The sequence below is a fragment of the Lissotriton vulgaris genome, chromosome 2_1, assembly GCF_964263255.1.
Source record: "Lissotriton vulgaris chromosome 2_1, aLisVul1.2, whole genome shotgun sequence".
Classification (NCBI taxonomy): domain Eukaryota; kingdom Metazoa; phylum Chordata; class Amphibia; order Caudata; family Salamandridae; genus Lissotriton; species Lissotriton vulgaris.
In genome coordinates, this window is record NC_141687.1 from 647,264,656 (window position 1) to 647,291,547 (window position 26,892).

The 26,892-nt window shown below is 51.2% G+C and overlaps 1 protein-coding gene across 1 annotated transcript in view; it reads right to left on the reverse strand.

The window, feature by feature from the left end:
- Nucleotides 1–26,892, reverse strand: part of VPS13C (vacuolar protein sorting 13 homolog C) — a 2,437,235-nt gene that overhangs the window by 1,176,330 nt on the left and 1,234,013 nt on the right. Inside the window, exon 49 of the mRNA XM_086955811.1 lies at nt 13,945–14,078. Within this exon, the coding sequence (XP_086811937.1) occupies nt 13,945–14,078 (134 nt within the window). The remainder of the gene's footprint in view (nt 1–13,944; nt 14,079–26,892) is intronic.

Here is a 26,892-nt window from a genome sequence, read left to right on the forward strand (position 1 = left end):
CATATAATCACTTGTTAGCTTGGCAGCGGCTGACTTCCGAACATCCTCAGCCTCCACAAAGGACCGATATTTCATTTTCATCTCAGTATTAGATGGAAAGACGGATGTATTCGGTTGGTCCCACGAATCATGTAGCCCTAATAGAATCAAAGTTGGAGTTAAAGAAACTTTTAGCTCCAGTTTCGAGTACAAAAAGCTTGTGATTTCGTTTTTCAAAGGGAAAAGGGAACTACATGTAGCAAACACATGTACTATGTCTGCACTAAAAGCACACCAGGGACACCTAGTCCCTTTGCCAGCAGCCCATTTTGATATCTTAGATGGAGTATAATATAGCAAAAAACAAGTCTTATAAAACTGTGCTTGCAAATTGGCCAACATTTAAACAGTTTTAGATAATGTAAAAGCTCTACAAAAAACTTGGTTTCCAGTATTGTCAGTTTTTCCAGCCATTTTAGGGAATACTTTCCAAGGTCATCTTTTGTTTCGTAGTTCAACAGATGATATAATGTCCTAATACTACTTTTACTCTGCACAAATAATTTCTCTATCAATTCATTACTGAAAAAAGCTGCAGGACCGCTCGCATTACGTTGTAGATAACCTCTTATTTGAAGATACTTAAAGAATTCCCTTTGACTCCTACCAAACTCTTTTTTAAGATCGAATGCTACAATGCAGATGGGAGAATACAATACACCTATTCTACACTGCCCTGCTTTAATCCACCTTTGTTTGCACTGGTCCCTTAAGATCTCTGGTAGGTTCCAATTATCCTGGAAAGGCGTACAGAAGTTCAACCTACCTAATCCCATCAGTCTGCGAACCGATGCACATACCTTATAAGCACCCAGAATTGAATCACACTTTTTTATAATAGCTAAGCTCAAACTGCCTCCTCAAGCAGCCCGAGGTTTCCCTGCCAATTAACAACTTATATGTGGGGGTATAAATTCTTGCACCTCGCTAGTAGGTAGCTTTCGAAATAGAATAGTGCTGTACTGCAACATGGTAGCCCAATAATACAGCTTGAGATTTAGCAAAGCCCACCCACCCTACGCTTTTGAAAGCAAAAGATATGTCAGTGCCCTTCTAGGTTTGGAGTAAGCGCAAAGCAACCTTGTAAATATACTATCAAATATCTTCAACCAATGATTTGAAAATTCTAAGGAAATAGCTCTAAAGAAATATAAAAGTTTCAGAAAAAAAATAATCTTGATTATTTTGCATCTTCCACCTATTGCAAGAAATACATTATTCTGTCTAGCAAGAAGGACGGTCCAGCCCCACCAAGCAGAAGGAAGCAAGGACGAGGTGAAGGGAGGCCAGGATAACACAAGCCCATCCAAGGTACCAGGGACATCCACCACAAAGCCCCAGAGGGACAGACAATGACAAGGGTGTACTGAGGAAGAAAGGAAGCACCCCAAACTCCAAGGAGAAGAGGTAGAAATGGAGGCAAAGCCCTCGACAGGAGAACACACAGCTGAACCGGCCTCAGCCTCGAGTCGGCGGACAAGGCAGGAATGTCTCCACAGCCAAGAAGGCAGGCGTGAGAAAAAAGACGTAGTCTTGCAAGGCTTCAGCAGAACAAGAGGCAGGAGCAAAAGAGTACATGCCAAAGCCCCCGGCTGCAGACCAGAAAGAGCAGGCGTACGCAGCCAGCAGCTGGCAAGTGTCATGAAGCCGAACGCCCAGACCAAGCAGAGCGCAAGGCGAAGGCAAAGACCAGGGAAATCCAGAACAACCCCTAAAGGGAGACCGTTCTAGACATAAACTGACCGACTAAAAAAAGTGGGACCAGCCAGAAGAGAAGAGGAGAAATACAAAGGACGGAATAAGTCATCAACCAGAACACAGGAAAATACCAGGAAATCCTATCCCCCTGGAAAACCAGGCAAAGAACCAGGCCGAAACACCAGACAAAAAAGGGCAGAAACACCACAGTACAACGCAGCAGACGGCATGCCAAAGCTGGTCCAGCGATGCAGCGGATACTGAGAAAGACAAAACTTGGAGTAGCGCAAGCTATGCCCAAAGATCAAAGAAACCGCACAAGCAGTTTACAGCGACGCCAGGAAAGGCAGGGAACCCGCAAAAGGGAGTCCACCTTTCCAGCGTAGGACAGAGCTATACAATAGCTACAAGTACCCCACCTAGGTTATGAAACGTCCCAAAGAAAACATGGGAACCACTCTTAGGGAAAAAATCCAGCATCAGAGAACAAGAACATAAGACCTACGGTAGGAACCACAGACGGCTTAGCAATCAGCCAAAAAATACACACTTGCCAAAAGGGCTGAACCAGCAGCCAACAGAAAAGAGGGGACAACAAAGGGACCCTGAAGGCACGTCAAACCACACAGAACATACAACGGCCACTCAAAACACCAGATTCAAGGAAGCAGGTGGAATAACGCCTCCCATCAAGCCCCCGAGGATCAACAAGCCAGCCTACGGAGGGGAAGGAGGACTGAGCCCCGCAAGGAGACGCTGAATGGCGGAGTCCGCATGTGTGTTAAACAAAAGGACCCCATCACAGGGCAGGTCAACCAGACGCTCCCTAATATTCTCAGGAAAAACAGCATCCTGCAGCCAAGCATGGCTACGGAAAGCCACAGAACTGCCCCAAGCACGGCCGACAGCATCAGCAACATCTAGAGCCACACGAAGAATAAACGCGGCCAATTCCCGACCATCTAACACATGGTGCCCCAGATCAGCATGGGCACCTTTGTGGGACACGTGAGACAGAAGGGACTCCACAGAATCCCATAGGCTGGAGGTAGGCCTGGCCCACACAAAGAGTGTTGAGCGCCCGCAAAGCAGCACTGGATGAAGCGAAGATGTTACGCCCCATGAATCCAACCACTGGGCCTCCCTAGATGGAGGAAACCACACCACAGGCAAGGACGGAAAAGCAGTCAGCAGAAGAGAGCCCTGAATAGAAGGGTGGAAGGAAAGGCAGGCTGGGTCATGCAGACCAGGACGGTGGCGATGCAGGAGCGGCTGAGGCACCAGATCACCCGTGGCAGGACGCCCCCAAGCCCCCAGAAGAGAGTTGTGTAGCGACGCTTAAAAAGGAAGGAACAGCTCCCGTCCACCAGAGCCCTAGTGGAGAACTTTCAAGAGATTATCCATAGGGAATGGGGTGACAGGGTCACCCATTCTCAAAATGCCAGCAGCCACGTAATTAGCCCGAACAAAGGCAACACTGGCCTCTGTATTGCGCCGTAGGGGAGAAAGTAATTCATCCGTGGGCGACGGCTGCAAACTGAGCCGTTCATCCCCAAGTCCAGCAATAGGGGGAAGCGGCCAGCCCCCGAATGGTGAGGATCCATGATCGAGTGGGGAACCTGAGGGACCCCCCAGTGAAGGCCAGGAAGCCGGTGGAGGAACCAACAGCGAGTTGCGGAAAAGAGGGTCCGAGGATTGAGGCTGCGGGGATGGCGAGGAGCCATCCCTGGAAGACGCTGGTGAAAAAGCAACTATGCAGCGTCCTGTCTACGGCGAGGAAGAGACCAGGAGATGACAAACTTCTGGAGAGGAAGGAACCTCCAGAGGTGAATCAAGGACTTGACGCCGGCACGGCGCCGTGGAATCTGAACCAGACGCCGGCTAGATGTCGATCCATGCCAGAGTGAACATTGGAGGCGCTGAGTCGATCTCCACCACCATGTCCTCCCTCGGAGAATGGGGCGGGTGGGAGCTGGATCGACTAAGAAACTGTGCCGAGGAGGCACCAGCTCGACCTCACGCGGGGCAACTGCCCGCGTAGAGGACCGAGAGGTTCTCTGGAAAGCACCCCAGGCCCCAGCTTCCACCCGCGGCACCACCAGGGCCGGGAAGGAAAGCCTTCGGCGTGGAAAAGGCACCCGCTCGGCCTCTGGCCAGGCAGCAATCCGCACAGAGGTCAGAGGGGAACTCGGGGACAAGTCCTGAGTCCCGGTGACTTCCTGTGACACCACACCCCAGTGGGGATTTGTGGCCAGGCAGGGACCCCGTGTGTCGAAGAGGGGAGCCCAGAAGGACTGCACCTTGATGACACCACCCTCCTACAACCTGCGGCCGAACCCTTCGGTGCCGGGGCTAAAGCCGCCGGCAAATCCGCGGAAGGCCCCGCACGAGGCAAGGGATCAGCGGACGTCTCAGGAGGTAGAGGAGGGGCCAAAGAAGCCTGCAGAGCCACAGTGTAGGCTGTCATTTGGGCCCTAGTTGCCCTGACGCCAGGAAACGGCGGGTAGGGTGGCGATAGGCGAGGGGAGCCCGCATCCTCCGCCAAATGAGGACAGGGCCTTGGAGACAAGCTGCAGAACGTACCAGTGGGTGAGCGATACCCTTGGAGACATGGCGAAGTCGTAGTCGGAATAGGCGGATCCTGGCTTCCGAGGTAGGGGACAGACGCTGGGACGACACCGACCTGGACAAGCGGGCTGACAGCAATTTCATCCGGCGCTCCCGCCGTGACTTCATTTGAGGTGCTGACAGGCATCGCAGTTCGTCGAATCATGGTACTCTCCCAAACACCACATACAAATTGGGTGAGCGTCTGTCGCCGACATCTGACGTGCACAAGAGGTACATGTCTTGGTGCCCGAAGGCATTTGCCACCTGTTCCACCACACAAAGCGTGAAGCACAAAATACTTACCTTCGGTAACGATATATCTGTAAGAAACAGTAGTTGGTATTAGATTCCTTACCTTAGAATATCCCCAGGCGTCAGACTGGATCCGGAAACTTTTGCGTAGCAGTACCCTCTGTCTATGGTGTCGTTGGTGCCGGGATGACGTCGCTGGAGTACTTAGACGCCGCCCTCGCCCTGACGTCAGTTCTTATACACAGCTTTTCTGCGCCAGAAACCCAGAGCCATGATAAAAACCAACACTGGTGCCATGAAACTAGGGCCTGTAAGGAGATGACCTTAACCCTAGATATCGGTTCGTAGAACGGGGAGGGTGGGTGGGACGGTAAGGAATCTAATACTAACTACTGTTTCTTACAGATATTTCGTTACCGAAGGTAAGTAACTTGTGCATCTGAAAGAAATAGGTTAGTATTTGATTCCTTACCTTAGAATAGATACCCCAGCAATACCAGCCCCGGTGGTGGGTCTGCGAACCAATGATCACACCAGAAAGACCAGGAGAACGGAACAGACGAAAAAGCCATCTCTTCGTCCTTGGCAGTCCAGGCAGTCTTGCGAATGTGTGCAGCGAGGCCCACGTAGCTGCCTCACAGATGTCCTGCAAGGGGACTCCCCGACCCAGGGAAGTAGTATACGCCGTGGCCCGAGTGGAATGGGCACTTGGCCCCACAGGAGGCTCCTTTCTAGCCAGAGAGTAACAAGCCTTGACGACCCATCGAAAAATGGTCCGTTTGTGCACGGCCCATCCCTTCTTAGTGCCCACGTAACCAACAAAGAGTTGGTCATCCACCTGGAACTGGTGTGTGCGATACAGATAGAATGAAAGCGCACATTTTGGGTCCAGACAGTGGAGCCTCTCTTCCTGTTTCGATGGATGCAGAGGCGAAAGAAGGTGGGCAAGGTGATGGACTGCCTGATGGGAAAGGCTGTGACTACTTTGGGCAGGAAAGAGGGTCGTGTCCGCAACACAACTTTGTCCAGATGGCCAGAAAGGAAAGTTTAGAGGAAAGGGCCTGAAGCTCACTCACTCTCCTGGCAGAGGAGATGGCAACCAGAAATGCAGTCTTAAGAGTAAGGAGGCGAAGAGGACAGTTATGAAGTGGCTCGAAGAGAGCGCACATCATAACAGTCAGAACAAGGTTCAAGTCCCACTGAGGCATCACATCACGAAGGAACAGGAGGGAACATAGGAGTGATGCCCTTCAAAAACCTATTTACACCTGGGGACTTGAACAAAGAGGGCTGATCAGGGAGCCTTAACAAGGTGGAAATGGCAGAGAGGTAGCCCTTTAGAGTGCCCAGAGCAGAGCCCTGCTGGGCAAGAGAAAGAAGAAAGAGGGGAACCTCTGAAAGAGGGGCAGAAAGGGGATACACAGCCTTTGTTGTGCACCATGCCAGAAATGTGTTCCATCTGCAGGTGTATACCTATTTTGTGGAGGGACGCCTGGCTGCCAGAATCACGTTACAGACTTCAGAAGGCAAGTCAAATGGCCTCAACTGCCGCCGCTATATCCCCAGGCATGTAAGTGGAGACTGGACAGGTTCGGGTGGAGGACCGTCCCCTGCTGCTGCGACAGAAGGTCCTCCTCAAGAGGCAGACGAATTGGGGGATCGCCAGACATGCTGAGTAGCTCGGGATACCAGTATCTTCGTGCCCAGTCCGGAGCCACAAGGATGACTTGTGCCCGGTCGCGCCTGATCTTCTTCGGCACTCTGGGCAGAAGTGGTATAGGCGGAAAGGCGTACAACAGACCGCAACTTCACTCGCGACGAAAAGCGTCTCAGAGCGAGTGCCGCCTTGGAAATTCCAACGCACAGAACTGATGACATTGCACGTTCTCTTCTGTGGCCAATAGATCTAACCAAGGCTCTCCCCACTGCTGAAACGGGTCTTGCGCCACGTCCGAGTTCAGACGCCATTCGTGATCCATCATGCACAGACGGCTGAGTTCGTCCGCCCCTTACGCTCAGAGAACCTGCCAGGTGTTGAACCACCAGGGTCACGCCCTGATGTTCCAGCCACTGCCAGAGGCGCAGAGCCTCCTGGCATGGGATCCACGACCCCACCCCGCCCTGTTTGTTGCAGTACGACATGGCGGTGCTGTTGTCCGTGAACACCTGCACTACACTTCCCCGGACAGAGGGGAGGAATGCCTTAAGTGCAAGCCGGATCGCCCGCAGCTCCAGAAGGTGGATGTGGAGCCGGGACTCCACCGGAGACCACAGGCCTCTGATCTCCGCCTCTCCCATGTGTACCCCCCAGCCCTGGAGGGACGTGTCCGTCACAACTACGTGCTCCGGTTGGGGTAGGGAGAGGGATCTGCCGCTGACCCAATCGCGGTCCGTGAGCCACCACTGCAACTGTCTTGCAGTGCCCTCCGAGATCAAGACATGGTCGGACAAGTTGCCCTGATGCTGGGCCCACTGAAAGTTCAGGTCCCACTGCAGAGCCCGCATCTACCACCTGGCGTGATGCACCAGAAGGATGCTGGAGACCATCAGCCCCAGTAGCCGCATCGCCAACCTGACCGAGATTCGGGATAACGGCTGAAAGATCGAAATCAGAGCCTAAATATCCCGAACCCGCTGTTTGGGAGGATAAACCCGAAACTGCACAGAGTCTAGAACCACTCCGATGAAGAGGAGCTTCTGAGAGGGACACAGGTGTGACTTCGGCACATTGATGGAGAACCCCAGCAGGTGCAGGAGGTCGGCCGTAGTCTGGAGGTGGCTGACGACTGTCTGGGGCAAGCCCGCCTTCAACAACCAGTCATCGAGGTAGGGGAAGACTGAAACCCCTAACCTGCGCAGATGAGCCGCGACCACCGCCATCACTTTCGTGAACACCCGTGGGGCGCTGGTAAGGCCAAAGGGGAGCACGGTAAACTGAAAGTGCTCGTGGCCTACCATGAACCGCAGATAGCACTGGTGGGCCGGCAGGATGGTGATGTGAAAATAGGCGCCCTGCAAGTCCAACGCTGCCATCCGGTATCCCGGGTCCAGGGCAGCTAAGACCTGGGCCAGTGTCAGCATCTTGAACTTCTCCTTCCGGGAGAAGCCGTTGACGTTCCGCAGGTCCAAGATAGGGCGTAGGCCCACTTTGCCCTTCTTGGGAACCAGAAAGTAGTGGGAGTGACAACCACACCCTATTTCTGGCCCAGGAACACGCTCTATGGCCCCCTTGGCCAAGAGGGCCGTAACTTCCTCTCGTAGAAGATTCAAGTGATCCCCTGACACGCGGTGGTACTGCAGTGGCATGGCTGGAGAGGTCGCCTCGAAGGGGAGAGAGTAGCCCCTTCGGTTGATTTGCAGCACCCACCTGTCCGAAGTGATGTCGCGCCAGTGGAGGAGGTGATGGCGAACCCTGCCCCCCACTGGCATCACGTGGGCCTGAAAGCTCTGACTAGGAGGGCTTTGAGGCGGATGCTGCGGGGGTGGATGTGGACTGGCCTCGCCGTTGTCCCTGGGCACCGCCACGGCGGTTACCACGTCTGCCTCCGGGCTGGATGTTAGTCTGCGGCCCGTGGCTGGCAGGACGTTTGGGGGCGCCCCTTCCTTGGCCAGGAAAGGAGCGAAAGGCAGCAGTTTGCTGGCGCTGGGCCGACAGGCCCAAGGACTTGGCGTAGTCCTGGAGTCCTTAAAGCGCTCAAGCACACTGTCTGCCTTGTCGCCAAAGAGGCGACCGCCATCAAAGTTGGCGGAAAAGTTGGTGGACCTCAGCCAGGAGGAGCGACGAATCGCCATCGTCGTTGCCATCGCTCTACCTAGCGAGTCGGTTGTATCCAGCCCACACCGGATGGAATACCGTGCCGTATCTCGACCCTCCGCAAGGGCTTGGGCGAATTTAGTTCGGGCCTCCTCTGGACATTGTGGCAGCACGTCCGCGACCGTGTCCCACAGAGAGAGGGAATAACGGCCCAAGAGGCACACGGTTTTAATTGACTGCAACCCCAAACTCAGTGAGGAGAACATCTTCTTACCATACTGTCCGTACCTCTTGGATTCCCGATCGGGGGGAGCAGTCGGGAATGCGGTCTGGCAGTTAGAGGCCTGTATGACCAGGCTCTCGGGAGTGGGATAGGTGGAAGCAAGGTTTGCCCGGAGCCTGCGTCTGGCAACGTTCCTATCTACAGGGGAACCTGTAGTGGGCCTGGACCAGGTGCCCAGAAGAACGTCAGACAAGGCCTCATTAAACGGCAACAAAGGCTCCGAAGAGCTTGCTTGCGGGTTAAGGACATCAGTGAGGAGGTTAGTCCTCACAGCCGCGATGGGGAGTTCAAGGGATAAGACCTTTGCCGCCCGCCTGTGTCAACACCACACTATAGGCAGCCCCCTCCTCCGAAGCCAAGGTAGGAGGGGAGAAAAAAACAGTCTCTGGCGAAGTGTCCAAACAACTGGCATCCCCTAGCTCACCTGCCCAGTCCTGATAAGACTGGCACTCACGTGCCAGAGGGTCCTCAGACCCCTCCCATTCCGCCTCGCCACCCATCTCCTGGTACTCAGGGTCAAATGATGGGGCCGGATCATAGAAGAAAAAGTCTTCTCTCGATGTCGAATGCGGCGTCGAGCGGCGCCGCTCCGGCATCGGAACCGGGTCGAGGGGGGGCCGGGGACGACGTTGTTCGGGGACGGCGTCGGGGGCGACATCCTAGGGGCCGGGGCCGGCGAGGTTGTAAGGTCGAGCGGCGCCGATCCGGATCCGGAACTGGATCCAGCGGGGCCCTGCAGCGCCGGGACCGAAGTCGGTGGACGGCGCCGGGACCGAAGCACCCGACGGCGCCGGGGCCTTAACACCAGGCCCGCTTGGGCTCCCAGTCGGGACCGCGGGGCCCGAAGGCGCAGCAGAACCCGACGGAGGAGTGAGCGACCTCATGGCCGTGAGGAAGGCATCGATCTCCTCCGACGTCACGTTCTGCCCAGGGACTGCCAGTATGGAGCTGGCTGTGACGCCTGCGGCTCCGGCTGAGCAGCGTGGGCGGTGTCGCCCAAACCCCCGGCCGAGTCGGGGGGAGTCAGAAGAGCAAAGTTGCTTCTTCAACTTCTTGGGCCTCTTACCTGAGGACTTGGAGCATGGAGAGTGGTGTCGACTCCCGGAGCTGTGATGACTCTGGCCCTGCGGCCCGTCCCTCGACCTCCTTCCGGACCGGGACCTCGAACGGCGCGGGTCCGACTGCCGGAGCTCAAGGCGCTTGCGGGAGCACTCCCGCCTAGCCTTCGACGTCAAGGCCCGGCAGTCGGGGCAAGACTTGTCATCGTGGTCGAGCCCCAGGCAATGTAGACACCGGCGATGGGGGGTCGGTAACAGACATCAGTCGGTTGCAGTCGACGCAGGGCTTGAACCCGGGCATCCCTACCGGCACCGTCGGAGTCGTTCGACTTCGAAGAAAAATAAAAAATGATGGAAAAATTTTTGTCAAAAATTATCTAAGGGTACCACTTTTTCCGGACCGGCACTTGCTGGCGCGTAAAAAAGAAGAACTGACGTCAGAGCACGAGGGCGGTGTCTAAGTACTCTGGCGGCGTCATCCCGGCACCGACGACGGACGCGGAGCCGCAGACGACGCCTAACGACGCGCAAGGGTACTGCTACACAAAAGTTTCCGGATCCAGTCTGACACCTGGGGATATTCTAAGGTAAGGAATCTAATACTAACCTGTTTCTTTCAGATAGAGAAGGCCTGAAGACAGGCCAGTACACAATCCGGATCCAAGTTGCACGCGGGAAAGAAAAAAACCTGACGTTGGCGTGCCGGGGTGGGGCTTATGTGACCCTGCTGATGTCACGCCCGCAGACAACGGCAGGGCAGAGGTATGTGGTACCGCCCCCCCAGTGCGCAGAGATGCTATGGCAAAGAGAATGCTCTCTCTATCAGATAGAATGCACATTTCCTCTTGTGCAGGGTGAGCCTACAGTCCGCCAGCCTTTGTAGGGTCGCTTTCAACCGGATGTGGTGTTCAATCAATCAATCAATCAGTGACATTTATAGAGCGCGCTACATACCCGTAGGGTCTCAAGGCGCTGGAGGGGGGGGGGGGGGAATGCCTCTAATGCTCGAACAGCCAGGTCTTCAGCTTCTTCCTGAAGGAGAGGTGGTCCTGGGTCAGGCGCAGGTCGGGAGGGAGGGAGTTCCAGGTCTTGGTGGCCAGGTAGGAGAAGGACCTTCCTCCAGTAGTCGCTCTACGGATGCGGGGGACGGCGGCGAGGGCGTGGTTGGCTGATCGGAGGTGTCGTTTGGGAGCGTAGAAGTTGACTCGGCTGTTGAGGTAGCTCGGTCCTTGGTCGTGTAGGGCTTTGTGTGCGTGGGTGAGGAGGCGGAAGGTGATTCTTTTGTTGACGGGGAGCCAGTGAAGGTCTCTCAGATGTCCGGAGATGTGGCTGGTTCGAGGGATGTCGAGGATGAGTCTGGCTGAGGCGTTCTGGATCCGCTGGAGTCTCTTCTGGAGCTTGGCGGTGGTACCGGGGTAGAGGGCGTTGCCGTAGTCCAGTCCGCTGGTGACGAGGGCCTGGGTGACGGTCTTCCTGGTCTCGGTGGGGATCCACCAGAAGATCTTCCGTAGCATGCGTAGGATGTTGAAGCACGCCGAGGAGACGTTGTTGACTTGCCTGGTCATGGAGAGGGAGGAGTCCAGGATGAAGCCCAGGTTGCGTGCATGGTCTGTCGGTTTGGGTGCGGTGCCCAGGGCGGGAGGCCACCAGGAGTCGTCCCAGGCGGAGGGTGAGGAGCCCAGGATGAGGACCTCCGTCTTGTCCGAGTTCAGTTTCAGGCGGCTGGTCGTCATCCATTCGGCTACCTCTTTCATCCCTTCGTGAAGGTTGGCTCTGGCGGCGGCGGGGTCGTTGGTCAGGGAGAGGATCAGCTGGGTGTCGTCGGCGTAGGAGATTATGCTGAGGTTGTGTTTGCGTACGCCCATGCTCCTCCATGCTCTCGAAGTATATCAGGATGTCATCACTTAGATTTATCACTCCGACCAGTCCTGAGAGGGTCTCTTTGAGGGCATTTTGAAACACCTCTGTGGCAGGGGAGACCCTGCCTAAGCCATGTGTACCGTTGGAGACCCATGTGTATCAAAAAGGTTGTTCTATAGTAACTTTCTGGCGCCAGTTCCAGCTGGTGGTACCCTGAGTACCACATAGAGTAAGGTGTATACCATAAAAGGTATGAACTCTTGAGACTAAGCTCCTCATCAGGGTAAAATAAAAGAACAAAACAGCTATGCAGCTGCAAATAACATCCGGAGATCAGAAACCAGAGGCAAACGCTCTCTCAATAAGAAAGAAAAAGTGCTTAATACCTCAACACCCAAAGCACAAAAACAGCGTGAGCAGGAAATAAACCTTTACCTAACTTACAGATCCACGAATGTGGCTGTTTAAAAAGGGAAGCAAAAGACATGAAAAAGGCATGGTACCAGCGCTCAGCTCCCACAACAAAGAGTGTTTGCAAGGACCAGCTGATCAAGCCATAACACCAGCAATAGAATAGGTGGTGAAAACCATACAGACGGAGTTAACACAGGTGCAAAGGAGGAAAGTCAGCAGAAAAAAGAGGGGGACCCCCTTCCACAAAACTGAAAAAGGATGGAGGAGACAGGCTAATGGTCTGACCCTCCCCAACAAGCCCTAAACCTACGCGGGGGCCGCATCCACTTGGGCTCCAAAAAGGTGAGTCCCATCAAATGGCATGGCAATCAAGACTGACTAGACTGCTTCCAAAAATCCAGATGTCCGGAGCAAAGCGTGTCGTTGCGATGCCACAGCAGACGCCATGGCTCAATCCAATGGAATCAGTGGAATCCATTCCACATTTGATGAGCAGTTTGGCTGCTTGACGGCCATCTGAGACCAACTGATGCAACTCATCCCTCTTAGCCTCGGGGAAGAAGGGTAAAAATTGACTCAAAGACGCCCATAGGTTATGGAGAAAGCGTGGGAGGATGCAATCCGTATTAGTGGAGTGTAAAGCCAAACTTGTTGAGGAAAAAAAAAAATCTGTTTTTGAGGGTATCATCCACTCTCCTCAAGATCTCTGCCAAAGTGGAACTGGATTCCGAGGCAAGGCCGGGAGGTGACAAAAGGGAGGAAGCGGGGGACAAATCTAGCCCGCTTGCTTCACCCAGCTGTGCAATTCAACTGTCCAACCCAGAAGGGGCCACTGGCTGCTCCAAGGAGGTCATCTCCTCACAACCTTCCCCAAATAGGTCTTGAGGATCCTCTACATAAATGACTGGTGCAACATACAGCTTCATAAACGACAACGAACGGGATCGAGGCAACGTCGAACGGCATTGAGGCTATGCCGCGCCAACGTCCAACTGGGAAGGAGGAGAGACTTCAGCCGCTGTCTGCATTGGTATCTGGAGTAACGGTGAAGCTGGCTCCACACCAACTCTAGATCGGTACCGCTATAACAGGCACTGAAATGACCGGCGTTGCACTGGAGTCTAGCGCCCTTGGTGGCCCGAAGGACCGTGCACCGGCACCTCAGCCAAGGCTGGACCTGCCTCCTAGTGCGAACCTGCTGGCAACGATGCAGTTACAGCGCCTACGACCTTCTTGGGGCCCGCTGGCGCTCCAGAGGGAGATGAGGGCCCAAAGGGCAGATGGTGAGCTTTATAGTACTCTTGCATCTGCTTCGAGGTCGCTCCGGCTCCAGGGAAAACAGGGAGACTCGAGAGCAACATCAGGGCAGGAGTCTCAGCACGAGGCCGAGAAACACTCACATCACGAGTCGAAGACGCCATAGATGTTTGGACCTTCAACTTCTTGTGATGCCGCTCACCGTGTGATGCCCATGGAGACTGAGAAAGTTGCTGTTGCCCACTGGGTGAAGAGTGGCGCTCCCAGGAATGACCTCGGGCCCGAGAGGAAGATCGGCGAAGTGAGCCGAAAGGATGCAACAACTAACATCACGGAGCCGTACAATGCTGTCCCTCGGCGCACAGAGGAACTACTGAAACATTTCTGGATCCAGACTGGTGTCTGGGCAGAATTCAAAAGTTAAGCATTCTGCAACTAGTTGTTTCTATCAGATATAGTAGACAAACGCTTATTTCTTAGAATTACTTTGGATATTTGTATTGCAGCAATTTCTCACATTGTGAAGCACTAGTCTCACACATTTACTCTTTGACAAACCCCCTTTTATCTGCCAAGGCAATACCAGTCACTATATGTTAACTGTTAGGTTGTACTATAAAGATGTGTTTGAATAATTAAAAATACAGAGTTTCTTCCTAATAGTATTGACAATAAAATAATCAAGAACATTAAAAGTATTACCAGAACGGGAAACATACCTGAGTGGTGTCATTGTTGTAAAGAATGATGGAAAGTGACTCAAAGTAAAAGTCAAACTTCAATGTTACACATGGTTCCTTGGGTAATGTAGAGTCTATCGCCAGGTTCTGTTCTGTAGTGGCAAAAACAGGATCTGTTATTTTAAAAAAGAGCGACAGTCAGTGAATGTTCTAAAGCCCATTCATTTGAAAATTCAAATTCTTAAATGCATACAATTCACACAAGCATGGACCATGATGTTTACGCAATAGATAGCTAAAATAATCATCTAGCAGCTTGAACCACAAAGCTGTGGAATTTACTTTTGTTTGTGACTGAAATGATTAAACATTATGAAGCTTTTGGTGTCAGACAGAATTGGAAGTGTTGCAAATTACCACGAGTAATATAGAGCAATGAAGAGAATCAAAACCCGGACAGGTAAAAAGTTATTCAACACAGTTAGCAATACAAGTCAATGAAAAAGGTACAGACCTTAAAATAACGTTTCTTGTAGAGCCTTAAGGGGTGAAACACTTACCGTGGGTGGTAACTACCTTTCAGATGAATACTCTAGCCACAAATTCCTAGCTAATGGAATTCACACATGTGCCAGATTTTCGCTGTAAAATACTTGCGTTAGCGAATCTGTGCCGTTATGTGGCATTATCTGTTTCAATACCAGCTCTGGACCACGTCAGACATGACAACATGGAGTCAGATATAGGCAGAACCCCTGCACGCTGACATTTGTTCCTTTTTACCCATGCCTTTCAGCGCAGATCTGGGGTTCAGATGCTACCGGTTTTGTCTTCCAAATTATATATTATCTTGGCAGTGTAACAGGAATGTCCCCACCAAAGTCTTAAAGTTAACGTTCAATCAATGCTGGCAGTAAGAGCCCGATGTAGGGGGCTCATTACCGGTCGGTAAACCAGAAATTCGGTCAATTTCAGGCTTACCGACCGGTATTAAGCCATTTGCTATGTAGGTGATGATTTGGTAAATACCAAATCGGTATTTATTGATTCCGTATTTACCGAATCATTATTTATTGATTCGGTATTTACCGAATCAGTAAATGGCATGTAGGACGCACATTTAAGAGTGCTTATGTGCTTTAAGGATTTGTTATTTACAACCAACTATAAGTTGGTGGTAAATACCGAATGCCTTTGAAAATGCAAATCTGTGCATTTTCAACTCTGCCATGTGGCAGACATACATGCCCTTAGGGCATGTATGTGTGTCACATGTGCACACAAGCACGATTATGGGGTGCAACAGGGTGTCGAAGTGACACCCTTCCACCCTTCAATGTGTTCCCCCTTTTATCGAATGGGTATTTACTGATTCGGTAATTCACATTCATTCCTATGGGCCTTCAGGCCCATAGGAATGAATAGGAATTACCAATTCGGTAATTACCGAATCGGTAATACTTACCGAATACATACCTACATCCCATTTACCGATTCTAAAATACCGAATCGGTAAAATTCGGTATTTTAGAATCGGTAAATCTTCATTACCTACATCTGGCCCTAAAGAACAAGTTACTTACCTTCGGTAACGCTTTTTCTGGTAGAAACAATATCTGCCTGTGGATTCCTCACCTTGTGAATATCCCCCTTGCGCCAGCAACGTTCGGAAAATTCTTCGTAGCACGCCGGCGTGGACGACGTCATAGGAGCACGGTATCGCGCGCGACTCCATCTGACGTCACCGACTCCATATAAGGCCCACGTCGGCGTGATGACGTCAGTTCCGCCCTTTTTTCCGTGCCTTCGAGGCACCCGGACGGACCAACGAGTACATATACATATATATATATATATATACACACAATGTACACAGTACATGCAAATCAAAAGCAATTAAAGTGCAAAACTATACATAATCAGATATACAAAACCATAATTACATTTGCACATAAACCCAGGTATAGCAGAGTGGACAACGGGGAGGCGGGTGGGTCAGTGAGGAATCCACAGGCAGATATTGTATCTACTAGAAAAAGCGTTACCGAAGGTAAGTAACTTGTTCTTCTGATAGATACATCTGCCGTGTGGATTCCTCACCTTGTGAATAGAGTCCCACAGCAGTCCCCACTCCCGGAGGAGGGTGTCCACTCTGCTACACCAGGAAATCTTGGAGAACAGAGCACGCGAAGTGGCCGTCCCTCCTCACCTCAGCATCCAAGCAGTAGTGCTTCGCAAAAGTGTGGAGGGAGGCCCAAGTCGCGGCCCTGCAAATGTCCTCAACAGGAACACCTCTAGACAATGCAGAAGTAGCAGACTTCGCTCTAGTTGAATGAGCTCTAATACCCTCAGGAGGGTCCTTACCCGCCAGAGAGTAGCAAATCTTGATGCAGAGAATAATCCATCTGGAAAGTGTGCGCTTGTGCACCGATCTGCCCTTCTTGCAGCCAGCAAAACCCACGAAGAGCTGATCGTCTATTCGATAGTCTTTAGTCCTATCAAGATAGAAACTAACCGCTCTCTTCGGGTCCAGGCGATGAAGCCTCTCCTCCTCCTTGGAAGGGTGTGGGGGAGGATAAAAGGTAGGAAGGGTAATGGATTGACCTAGGTGGAAGGGAGTAACCACCTTCGGCAGAAACGCAGCCCTGGTCTAGGTATGGGCGGAAAATCCGTTTCGCTCGCGGATTTTGCGGATTTTCGGGAAATTCGCAATCCGCGAGATTCGCGAATCTCCCGCAAAATCCGCAAATCCGCGAGCAGCGGATTTTGCTCGCACTGCTCGCACTGTTCGCGTGAGTTTGCGGCTTCCCCGCGAATAAGTGCTAAATTGCAGAAATACGATCTTAGCAAAACTGAAACTACTTACCAGGTTCAAAAGTTCAGGCTCATCATTAGTAGCTATTTCCTGTAGTGCTTCCTGAGGGGCCCCTCCAGAGTTCAGTTGGCAGTTGCAACTATTATGTGACCCTGCTCTGAACCTCAGAATAGTTACACATATGCCACAAAGGTCCTGAATTACAGCTAAGGGAGACAAGCAGGAGCCAGGCTGGAAGTTCAAATCCATTAATCAGCCCCTAATTCATTATTGTCAGTTGGGGCAGGGCAGGTGTTGTAACTAATTTTGCAACAATGAAAGCACTTAGCAAGTGCAAAAGATCACTAATCAGGGCGCACTAAGGAAGCAGGTGCCAGCTAAAAAAATATTCTGTGACACATTAATCAGCCCCAAATTAATTCAGGTCACTTGAGGCAGGGAAGGTGTGCTTTGCTTTGCCGAAAATAATGTACACTGGACAACCAGAGGGTGTGGTGATGAAACAGAGGGTGGCATGGGTGGGCCAGAGGGTGGCATGAGTAGTCAGAGAGTGACAGTGGTGACAGAGAGTGGCAGTGATGAAGAAGAGTGTCCCAAACAGGCTGGACACGTAGAAACAACAAGTTCGCAAAATTTGCGACCCGACAGGTAAGTTCGCAAATTGCGAAATTGTAAAAACCCTTGCGAACTGGCAGAAACACGGGCGAACACAAAAAAAAAATCCGCAAATTCGCGGATTTTGCGGATTGCGAGTTCGCAAATCCGCAAAATTCGCGAACGCGAGATTCGCAAAATTCGCCCATGCTTACCCTGGTCCTGAGAACCATTCTTTCAGCATGGATGGACAAAAACGGGGGCTTGGAACGAAGAGCTTGAAGCTCACTTACCCTCCTTGCCGAGGTAATTGCAACTAAGAAGACCGTCTTAAAAGAAAGAAGCCTCATTGGACACTTGTGTAAGGGTTCAAACGGCGAACCCATCAGATAGGTCAACACAAGATTCAAGTCCCAATGAGGCACAATGAAGGGAGAAGGAGGGAACCTATTAGTGAGTCCCTTCAAAAACCTCAATACCACAGGTTATTTAAAAAGAGAGGGCTGATCCGGCAAACAGAGAAATGCCGATAAGGCTGAAAGGTAACCTTTAACAGTGGCAACAGCAAACCCTTGCCGCACCAGAGAAAGAGCAAACAACAAGATATCAGATAAATGAGCCTTTAACGGGTCAACATCCCTCTCCCTACACCAAGATACAAACTTAGACCACCTATACGAATAAATGGACTTGGTGGAGTCGCGCCTGGCAGAAAGTATGACATCCACCACATCGTGAGGGAGAGAGAAAGAATTCCGATTGCCCCGTTCAATCTCCAGGCATGAAGGTGTAATGTCTGGAGGTGGGGGTGTAGAACCTGCCCCTCCATCTGAGAGAGGAGGTCTGCCCTGAGAGGGAGACGGAGAGGCGGGTGAGAGGAGAGGTGGAGAAGATCTGTGTACCACACCCTTCTTGGCCAATCCGGGGCGACCAATATGACTTGGGCCCGGTCTTGGCGAATCTTCCTCAGAACCCGAGGAATCAAGGGTATGGGAGGAAACGCGTAAAGGAGCTGACCTCCCCAGCTCAACTGAAACGCGTCCCCCAATGCTCCTTGCATCGGATACTGGAGACTGCAGAATGACGGGCAGTGAGCATTCTCGCAAGTGGCGAACAGATCCACCCGAGGAGTTCCCCACATCTGAAAGATGTTGCGAACAACCTCCGGTTGAAGCCTCCACTCGTGGTCGGCAGAGAACTGCCGACTGAGAATGTCCGCACGTACGTTCAGGACCCCGGCCAGATGATTCGCCATCAGACAAATCTGGTGGTCCTGAACCCAGGACCAGAGACGCAGAGCCTCTTTGCAAAGACACCACGACCCTACTCCTCCCTGCTTGTTGATGTACCACATCGCGGTTGTGTTGTCCGTCAGGACCTGGACCGACCGACCGCGAAGGGAAGGGAGGAACGCCTTGAGCGCCAGACGTATGGCCCGCAATTCTAGAAGGTTGATGTGAAGCAACCTATCCTCCGGAGACCAAAGACCCTTGACCTCCAGATCCCCCAGATGAGCACCCCACCCTAGAGTGGATGCATCCGTTATCACCGTGGCCACCGATGGAGGAAGCTGAAAAGGCTTTCCTTGTGACAGATTGCCTTCCACGCCCCACCAAGACAGATCCGCCGCAGTTTCTCTGGAGATCCTCACTGACTCCCTGAGATCTCCGTTGTGTTGATACCACTGCCTGCGGAGGCACCACTGGAGTGCCCTCATGTGCCAGCGTGCATGGTTGACCAGGAGAATGCAAGAAGCCATCAGACCGAGCAGGCGAAGGACCTTCAGGACCGGAACAACCGCTCCATTGTGAAATAAAGGAATCATTTCCTGAATGTCGCGAATCCTTTGCGGGGGAGGGAATGCACGACAAACAGTAGTGTCCAGTACCGTACCTATGAACAGGTTGCGCTGGGAGGGCACCAGGTGAGATTTGGGCACGTTTATCGAAAAACCCAACCTGAACAACAGCTGCGATGTCTCTTGCAGGTGATGAAGCACCCTCTCGGGCGACTCCGCTTTGATCAGCCAGTCGTCCAGATACGGGAATACAGGTATCCCCGACCTCCTGAGATGTGCCGCCACCACTGCCATCACCTTGGTGAAAACTCGAGGCGCAGTAGTAAGACCAAACGGATGGACCGCAAACTGGTAGTGTTGCGATCCCACCGTAAAACGGAGATACTTCCTGTGCGACTTCAGGATTTGGATGTGAAAATACGCATCCTGCAAGTCAATCGACACCATCCAGTCTTCTTCCAACAGCGCTTGAAGAACCTGCGCAAGAGTGAGCATTTTGAATTTCTCCTGCTTGAGATAGAGATTCAGGATTGGACGTAACCTGCCATCCTTTTTGGGGATCAGGAAATACCGGGAGTAACACCCCTGACCCCTTTCCTGCTCTGGAACCACCTCTATCGCACCCTTTTTGAACAAAGCCAGGACTTCTTCCTGTAGGCGAACAAGGTGGTCCTCCGAACAAAAACCCTGGCAAGGAGGGTAATTGGGAGGGAACTCCTGGAAAGGAAGAGCATACCCATTTTCTACGAGATTGAGAACCCAAAGATCTGATGTAACCGATTCCCAATCCCGTAGAAAATGAGTAAGCCGACCCCCCACCGGAGCAACATGATCCAGAATGGCGGATCTAGGGCTGCTTTGCTGCAGAGGGAGGGAGTTGATTATTAGAGGAAGAGGAGGAGGAGGAGGCTTGGCGTCCACGACCACGGCCCCTTTGCTTTCCTCTGTAGGTTTTATACAGAGGATTCTGACGCTGCTGCTGCTGCTGCTGTCCTTGGTTGTAGGGACGAAAATTGGATCTGCCAAAACCCTTGAACTTCCTAGCCGCAGAGCCCCTTGACTGAAGGCCCAAAGACTTCGCCGTAGCCCGGCTGTCTTTGAATCTCTCCAGAGCTACGTCAGCCTTCTTGCCAAAGAGGCCCGTCCCATCAAATGACAAGTCCAACAATGTAGACTGAACATCAGGAGAAAAATCGGAGGACTTAAGCCATGCGGCCCTTCTTGTTGCAACACTAGAGCCCATAATCCTGGCAACAGAGTCCACCGTGTCCATACCACTCTGTATAACCATACGAGCTGCAGCCTGAGTATCAGCAACCACCTCGTTAAAGTTCTTCCTATCGTCCTCCGGAAGCTTAGGACAAAGTTGTTTAACAGAGTCCATCAACGCATGAACGTATCTCCCCAATAGGCAAGTAGCATTGGTGGACTTCAAGGCCATGCTACCCGAAGAGAAAATCTTTTTAGCAGACTGGTCCAATTTCTTAGAGTCCTTGTCTGCCGGCACCTGTGGGAAAGAGCCCGCAGCCCTGCTGGAACAGGCGGCCTGCACTACCAGACTCTCCGGTGCAGGATGCGAGATAAGAAATTCAGGGTCATCAGAAGCCACCCTGTAACGCCTTGCCACTGACCTGGAAACCGCAGGAGCAGACAAAGGTCTCTTCCAGACCTCCTTTATTGGTTCAGTCAATGCCTCTGTAAAGGGAAGTGTAGGCTCCACAATTGAAGAAGGCGAATGCAAAACTTCAGTAAGGATGTTGGGCTTGTATTCAACTGTGGGCAAAGTCAAGCCTAGCAAATCTGCAGCCTTCCTAATAACAACATGATAGGGTACCAAGTCCTTAGATGGAGTGTCTGAAACGGAAGGCAAACCCCACTCAGGAGAAAGTTCCAGGCCACTTGCGTTTTGAAGGTCCTCAAAACAATCCCCCTGATCCTGCAACTCTCCTTCCTCAACCTCGGAGTCCATATACTCCTTCTCCTCCAAGAGGCGTTGAGCCCTGCGCCTCGACCATTCCATGCGGACCGAAGTCGATGGATCCGGCAACGACTCCGACGGCGCCGGAGCCGACGTCGAGCGAGGAGCCTGAGGACGGGAAGCACCACGATCCGAATCACCGCGAAGCCGATCCGGAGTCGGTGAAGCCGCAAGCGAAGTCGACGACCTCGGCGGCGCCGTACCGAGCCAAGGAGTACAAGGCGTCGGAATAAACGGCATAAAGGGGGCCGGGGCATAAGCCTGGGGCACACCCAAATTGAAAGACAAAGGACCCATGGGACCAACAGGCGCACCAGTGGGATACATTGCCCTCGAGTAAACTCCAAACATGGCGTTTAAAAACTGCGAGGGATCCTGACTGGACCTGGAAAGGGTGGGTACGAACCCAACGGCCGCTCCGAAGGAGGCTGATCCGGCAAAGGCGCACCCTGGCCCTCTTGTTCTTCAGGCTCCACAACCGGAGTCGGTGCTCGAGGAACCTCTTCTTCATGCACCGATGAATGGTGCGACTCCAGATCCTGTTCCGGCTCCTGAACTGGAGAACCAACGTGAGATCGAGCCGGAGAGGGAGACACGAAGTCCTTGTGATGTTTACGTGACTTCTTCCTCGAATCCGAAGACTCCTTGCCAGAGTGGCGTCTGGAGTGATGTTTAATCCTCTTATGCTTCTTTCTCGAGGAGCTCGAAGCATGGCCCGAGGCCGACTTGGATCCGGACCTCGACCTCCCTCTGGACCTCGACCTCTCTCTGGACCTTGATCTCTCTCTCGACCTCGCCTTGGCCCTCAAAGCCGACCTCGACTTCGACCGCGACAGCTGTCTCGACTTCGAGCGCCTGGATACCGACCTCGAAGACCTTCCGGCTTCTCTTTCCTTCACCTTTGCAAGCAGAAGCTTCGCCTCCCGTTCCCGCAAGGCTTTGGGGTTCATCTTGTCACAGGAACTACAGTTCTTAACATCGTGACCCGAACCAAGACACCACAGACAGTCGGAATGCGGGTCGGTGATCGACATCATCCTGGAACAGGAACCACATTGTTTGAAACCTGTCTTCCTCGACGACATCCTCGGCGAAGAAGTGAATTCCAACAGAGAAAACTGTAACAGCTAAACAGAGAAGATAAAAAAGTATCGCAGAAGATCCCAGAAACCGTTAGCGTCGACGACGCGGAAAAAAGGGAACTGACGTCATCACGCCGAAGTGGGCCTTATATGGAGTCGGTGACGTCAGACGGAGTCGCGCGCGATGCCGTGCTCCTATGACGTCGTCCACGCCGGCGTGCTACGAAGAATTTTCCGAACGTTGCTGGCGCAAGGGGGATATTCACAAGGTGAGGAATCCACACGGCAGATGTATCTATCAGAATGTCAATCAGTAACCCACAATGATTCGGTATGAGGGACTTGGGGGTCAAATATGATTTTAATTCCGAGACAAATGCTCCTTGATGCAACAAAAGATGGGCAAGAGATCAAACTTTCCATAGCTGAGCATGAGAAATGAAGTTAGTCCTATTCCAGGTCGCCCTCGTCAGGCAAGTCTAAGTCAAAGGATGAGTCTTCTTTCAAAAAAGCAACAGAAACAAGAAACAGAAGTGAGATTCCTCGACTTGCATATATTCTAGCTCATTGGGAAGGTCACATTGCCAGGATCCACCGGACCAGACCCAGGCTTAGTCTATTTTCTCTGAGTGAGTTCTAACTCTTGAATCAATGCTCTCCGAGTTCACCAAGCCAGTGGACTTAGCATTCCATAACAGTGGTGGCATTGGCTGTCATTTCACTAGTTGCAGTGACTTCAATGACAAATCTAACAGCCCTGAATTTGGATCCGTCTTAATCAACAGTTTATTACATGTCGCACTACACCATTACTAAAGCTCAGCACTTAAATGAGGTTGGTTGTGTGGTGGCTCCAATGAATTATTATCAGCAAATCTGATACAACTCAAATTACCTCATAGTTCCAAATGATGAGGATGATAAGGAAGATAATGCATTCCCTCCATATTATACTGATTATTGCCTTTACCTACATTGCCATAATGCCAACGGTCTTGACACCTCACCTGAGTGGGCTCTTGCTTCTCCATATGGTCCTCCTACTGAGACTAGTGCTTTATTCACAGTGTAATTTGTAGAGCTGTGGACTTGCTATAACCCCGTCTTCTATCAGAAAAGCTAAAAGCTATTTTGCTTATGGAAATCCTCCAGCATGGGCCCTCTTCTTCAGAATCTCTTTTACCTTTCAATTAGGCATTAGTAGATCCAATTTCGGCACATTGGTCTACGCCCTTTTGAAACTCAGCTGAAAGACTGCCAGATGTCACAGAAAAGCTCCTTAGGATCAGAAATTCCTGACACAGCATCTCACACCCACACACTAATGGTGCAAGCTTCTATTAGCATTGTTAAGAGCTAAAAGATCTTGAACTGGAAAATGGTAGCGCCCAGGGGCCGTATTTCTCCTCGGCTTATAAAAACACAATTGAGGAAGTAGGACAATACTTTGTAATCCAGGGTAAAAGTGGCAGAGTGAACAATAAACTGGTTAAATCAAGTAACCTGTGGTATTCGGATCAGTGTAAGGTAAAAAGGAAGGAGTTAACAGTCGCCCTGCTTAAAAAGAATCCCTCACTAGTTAGAGCGGCTAGGAAGGATTATGCAAGGGTGTTAGTGTTGGCCAAACGAGAGTGGGAGGAACAACATTGGCAGGATCTCAAATCCGCAGCCAATAAGAAGAATGCCATGCTGTTCTGGGAACTGATTAACAAGGCTAGGCAGCACAACACACCATCTATTGCTAACCACATAACAGAACAACAATGGTATTCCCACTTCTCTGCACTGTATGGCAGGTTAGAAGTGACATGTCCACCTCCCTTAGACCCTGATACCAGGACCCAATCCCCACTGGTGCTCGAGGAACCATTTCTGCCCTCTGAGGTATTATTGGCCATTAGCCATTTGTCCCCTAGGAAGGCAGCTGGCTCGGACGGGATACCAGGGGACCCTCCTTTTGAACGAACCTGCTGCCTGGGCCAGACTCATTGCCTTAATAATGAATCTGATTTCCAAGGGTTACCCTGTGCAAGACTCTTGGAAGGGAGCCGAGGTGGTAACTGTGTATAAAAATGGCGCGAGAGATGACCCTGCCAATTACAGACCGATCAGTCTGATTGACGTGATCCAGTAGGTGTTTGGCAGGGTCATCATCTCCAGGGTAGGTGTCTGGATGGAAGAGGAGCATATCCTTCTCATTTCCAAGCAGGGTTTCGTCAAAAGGTGGGCACGATGGACCAGGACTTCCGTTTTTTCGCGATCTATTGGAAGGCTGTGACCATCAACAAGGGTAGTCTCTACCTGGCATTCATAGATCTCAAGACGGCGTTCGACCTGGTCCCTCATGCAAGGCTGTGGGATATCTTGGAGAAGATGGGCTTTCCAGGGCCACTTTTGGGATTCATTGTGAAGCTCCACGAGGGGAATTACGCGAGGATTAGATGGGGTACCCAGGGACATCTGACAGAGAGGGTGCCCGTGAGGAGTGGAGTCCGCCAGGGATGTGTTATGGCCCGACCCTGTTCTCCCTCTTTGTGAATGGAGTGGTGGACCATCTGTGGTAGGTAGCAGCAGATGCGCCATCCTTGGCGGGGGAAAAAACACCTACCCTACTCTTCGCGGACGACACCATCTTGATCTCCAAATCCCCCACAGGCCTCCAAAAGCTCTTGGACCGTTTTAGTGTGTTTTGCACTGATAGAGGCCTTACCATCAACACCTCCAGAACAGAGCTCATGGCCATTTCACCTTCCAAGAGATTTAGGAACAATGTATCGCTTAATGGTATCCCGTTGGAGTTGGTTGATTCCTTTGACTATCGGGGTGTTAGGGTAAATAGCCGGATGAAATGGAAAGATCGCCTGGCCAAAATGCTATTCATCCACAAAAGAGTTTCAGGGGTGGTCTTAAGGGAACAGCAGGAGTCGACGAGTAAGCCTGTAGCACCGACTCTCGCAATTTACAAAGGTCAAGTACTACCGGCTGCCCTATATGGATCCGAGCTGTGGGGTTTCGAGAACATAACGGAGTTAGTTACATCTGAAAACAAGTTTATGGGAGATCTGGTGACTCTCCCAGTTTCCACCCTGCTAATCCTACTACGGCTAGATCTGGGTAGGCGTCCCCTCAAAGATATAGTACGCTTGCGCCCACTACTTTTATGGGTGCGACTGAGAAGGACCCGGGAGATCCACAACTATGCAGCAGTTTTAGATGAACTTATTTTGCTCAACACAGTAAATAAGATCAAGACGTTGTGCAATCTGAGGCAGCTGGTTGTGCAATTGGGCTTAAGTGAATCATGGACGAGCCAAACACCGCCTCCCAAGTTAGTGTTTAAGAAGCTCTATTGGGACTGGGTCCAGGATATGGCTACACGCAGAGGTGCAGGGGGCCCTCTTTCTGAGCGGTTCATTGAGATTAAATGGACAAGAAAACTTGAACCCTTCCTGGACTTCATAGAGAAACCTCTGGATAGAACACTTTTCCTAAAACTTGGCCTCGGGACTTTACCAGTGAATGACTTCACCTCTGGGTGGAACAATCTAGGTGATCCATCAAAAGCCTGTCCTGGTTGTGCAGCCCCCAATGAGTCTGTGGCGCATTTTCGCTTTGCCTGCCCGGCTTATAGGGTCGCCAGGAAGACTTGGTTAAAACCATTATGCAAGGGGCTGGGCCTCAGGTGTCACAAAATGGCCCTACGGGTGCTCTGCACCGACACGTCTTCTACCGCTATGGTGTGTGGGGTAGCTAAATACTTGGGTAGTGCATGGCAGACACGTATGAGGAGGGCTAAGCTCACCACCCATCTAACCTAACTGCCAGATGGCCCAATGGCGGGATGTTTTTATGGCTCTTATGTATCTGTTTTTAGTGTATATCTTATAGATTTTAGAACTTGGGTAGTATGTGATGTTGTATGTATATAAGGACTGGCGGGTTCCTGTTTTATATCCTTCTAAACGTACTGTATAAATTGTATATTTTTATGATGAAATATTGAATAAAGTACATCACAGGCATTGTTAATTCTAATAACTTCCCTTCTCCCCCTCCGGACAGGGAGTCAAAGTGGATTGCTGCCATTGGCAAGAAAGTAATTTCTTCAAGCATTTTTACAGTGCATTGCTCAAATGCATTTTGTATTCTAGCCCGGTCAGGTGTTACTATTTCCTAGTCCCCAAAAAGGAAAGAGGTTTGCAGCGGATTCTGGTACCCAGGATACTGAATGTGTTCCTCCAGATAGAACAATTCAAATTGAGGACACATTGAAGGTTCTGCTCGTCCTGGTGATGAAGCATACAATGATAAAGCTGTTGCCACTCCTGCAAAATTGTTTTCAGGATTTTATATTTTCATGCGTTAACACTATAACTAATGTACTTTCTTATTTATGAACCTGCATATATAAACTGAATTAATATGTCTGTAATTGAAACAAATGTCATACGATGTGTAGAAATGGATTTATTCATGTGTTTTAGTTATGCCACATTTCTATGCAAAACACCATCTTAGACAAGATGGATGTGTCTCTGTTCTTGCCTCTTGTCTTCCCACCCCGGCATCTATCCTCTCCTTATAGGGTTTGCAAAGCACAGTTTAAGTTAACATATGATGTTTTATTTTCACTGTTATGATTACAATGCTTTCAATTAACTCTTCCTGTTCCCTACGACATGTAACATTTTCAAGGTCCTTCCACTGTAACTCTGTTATG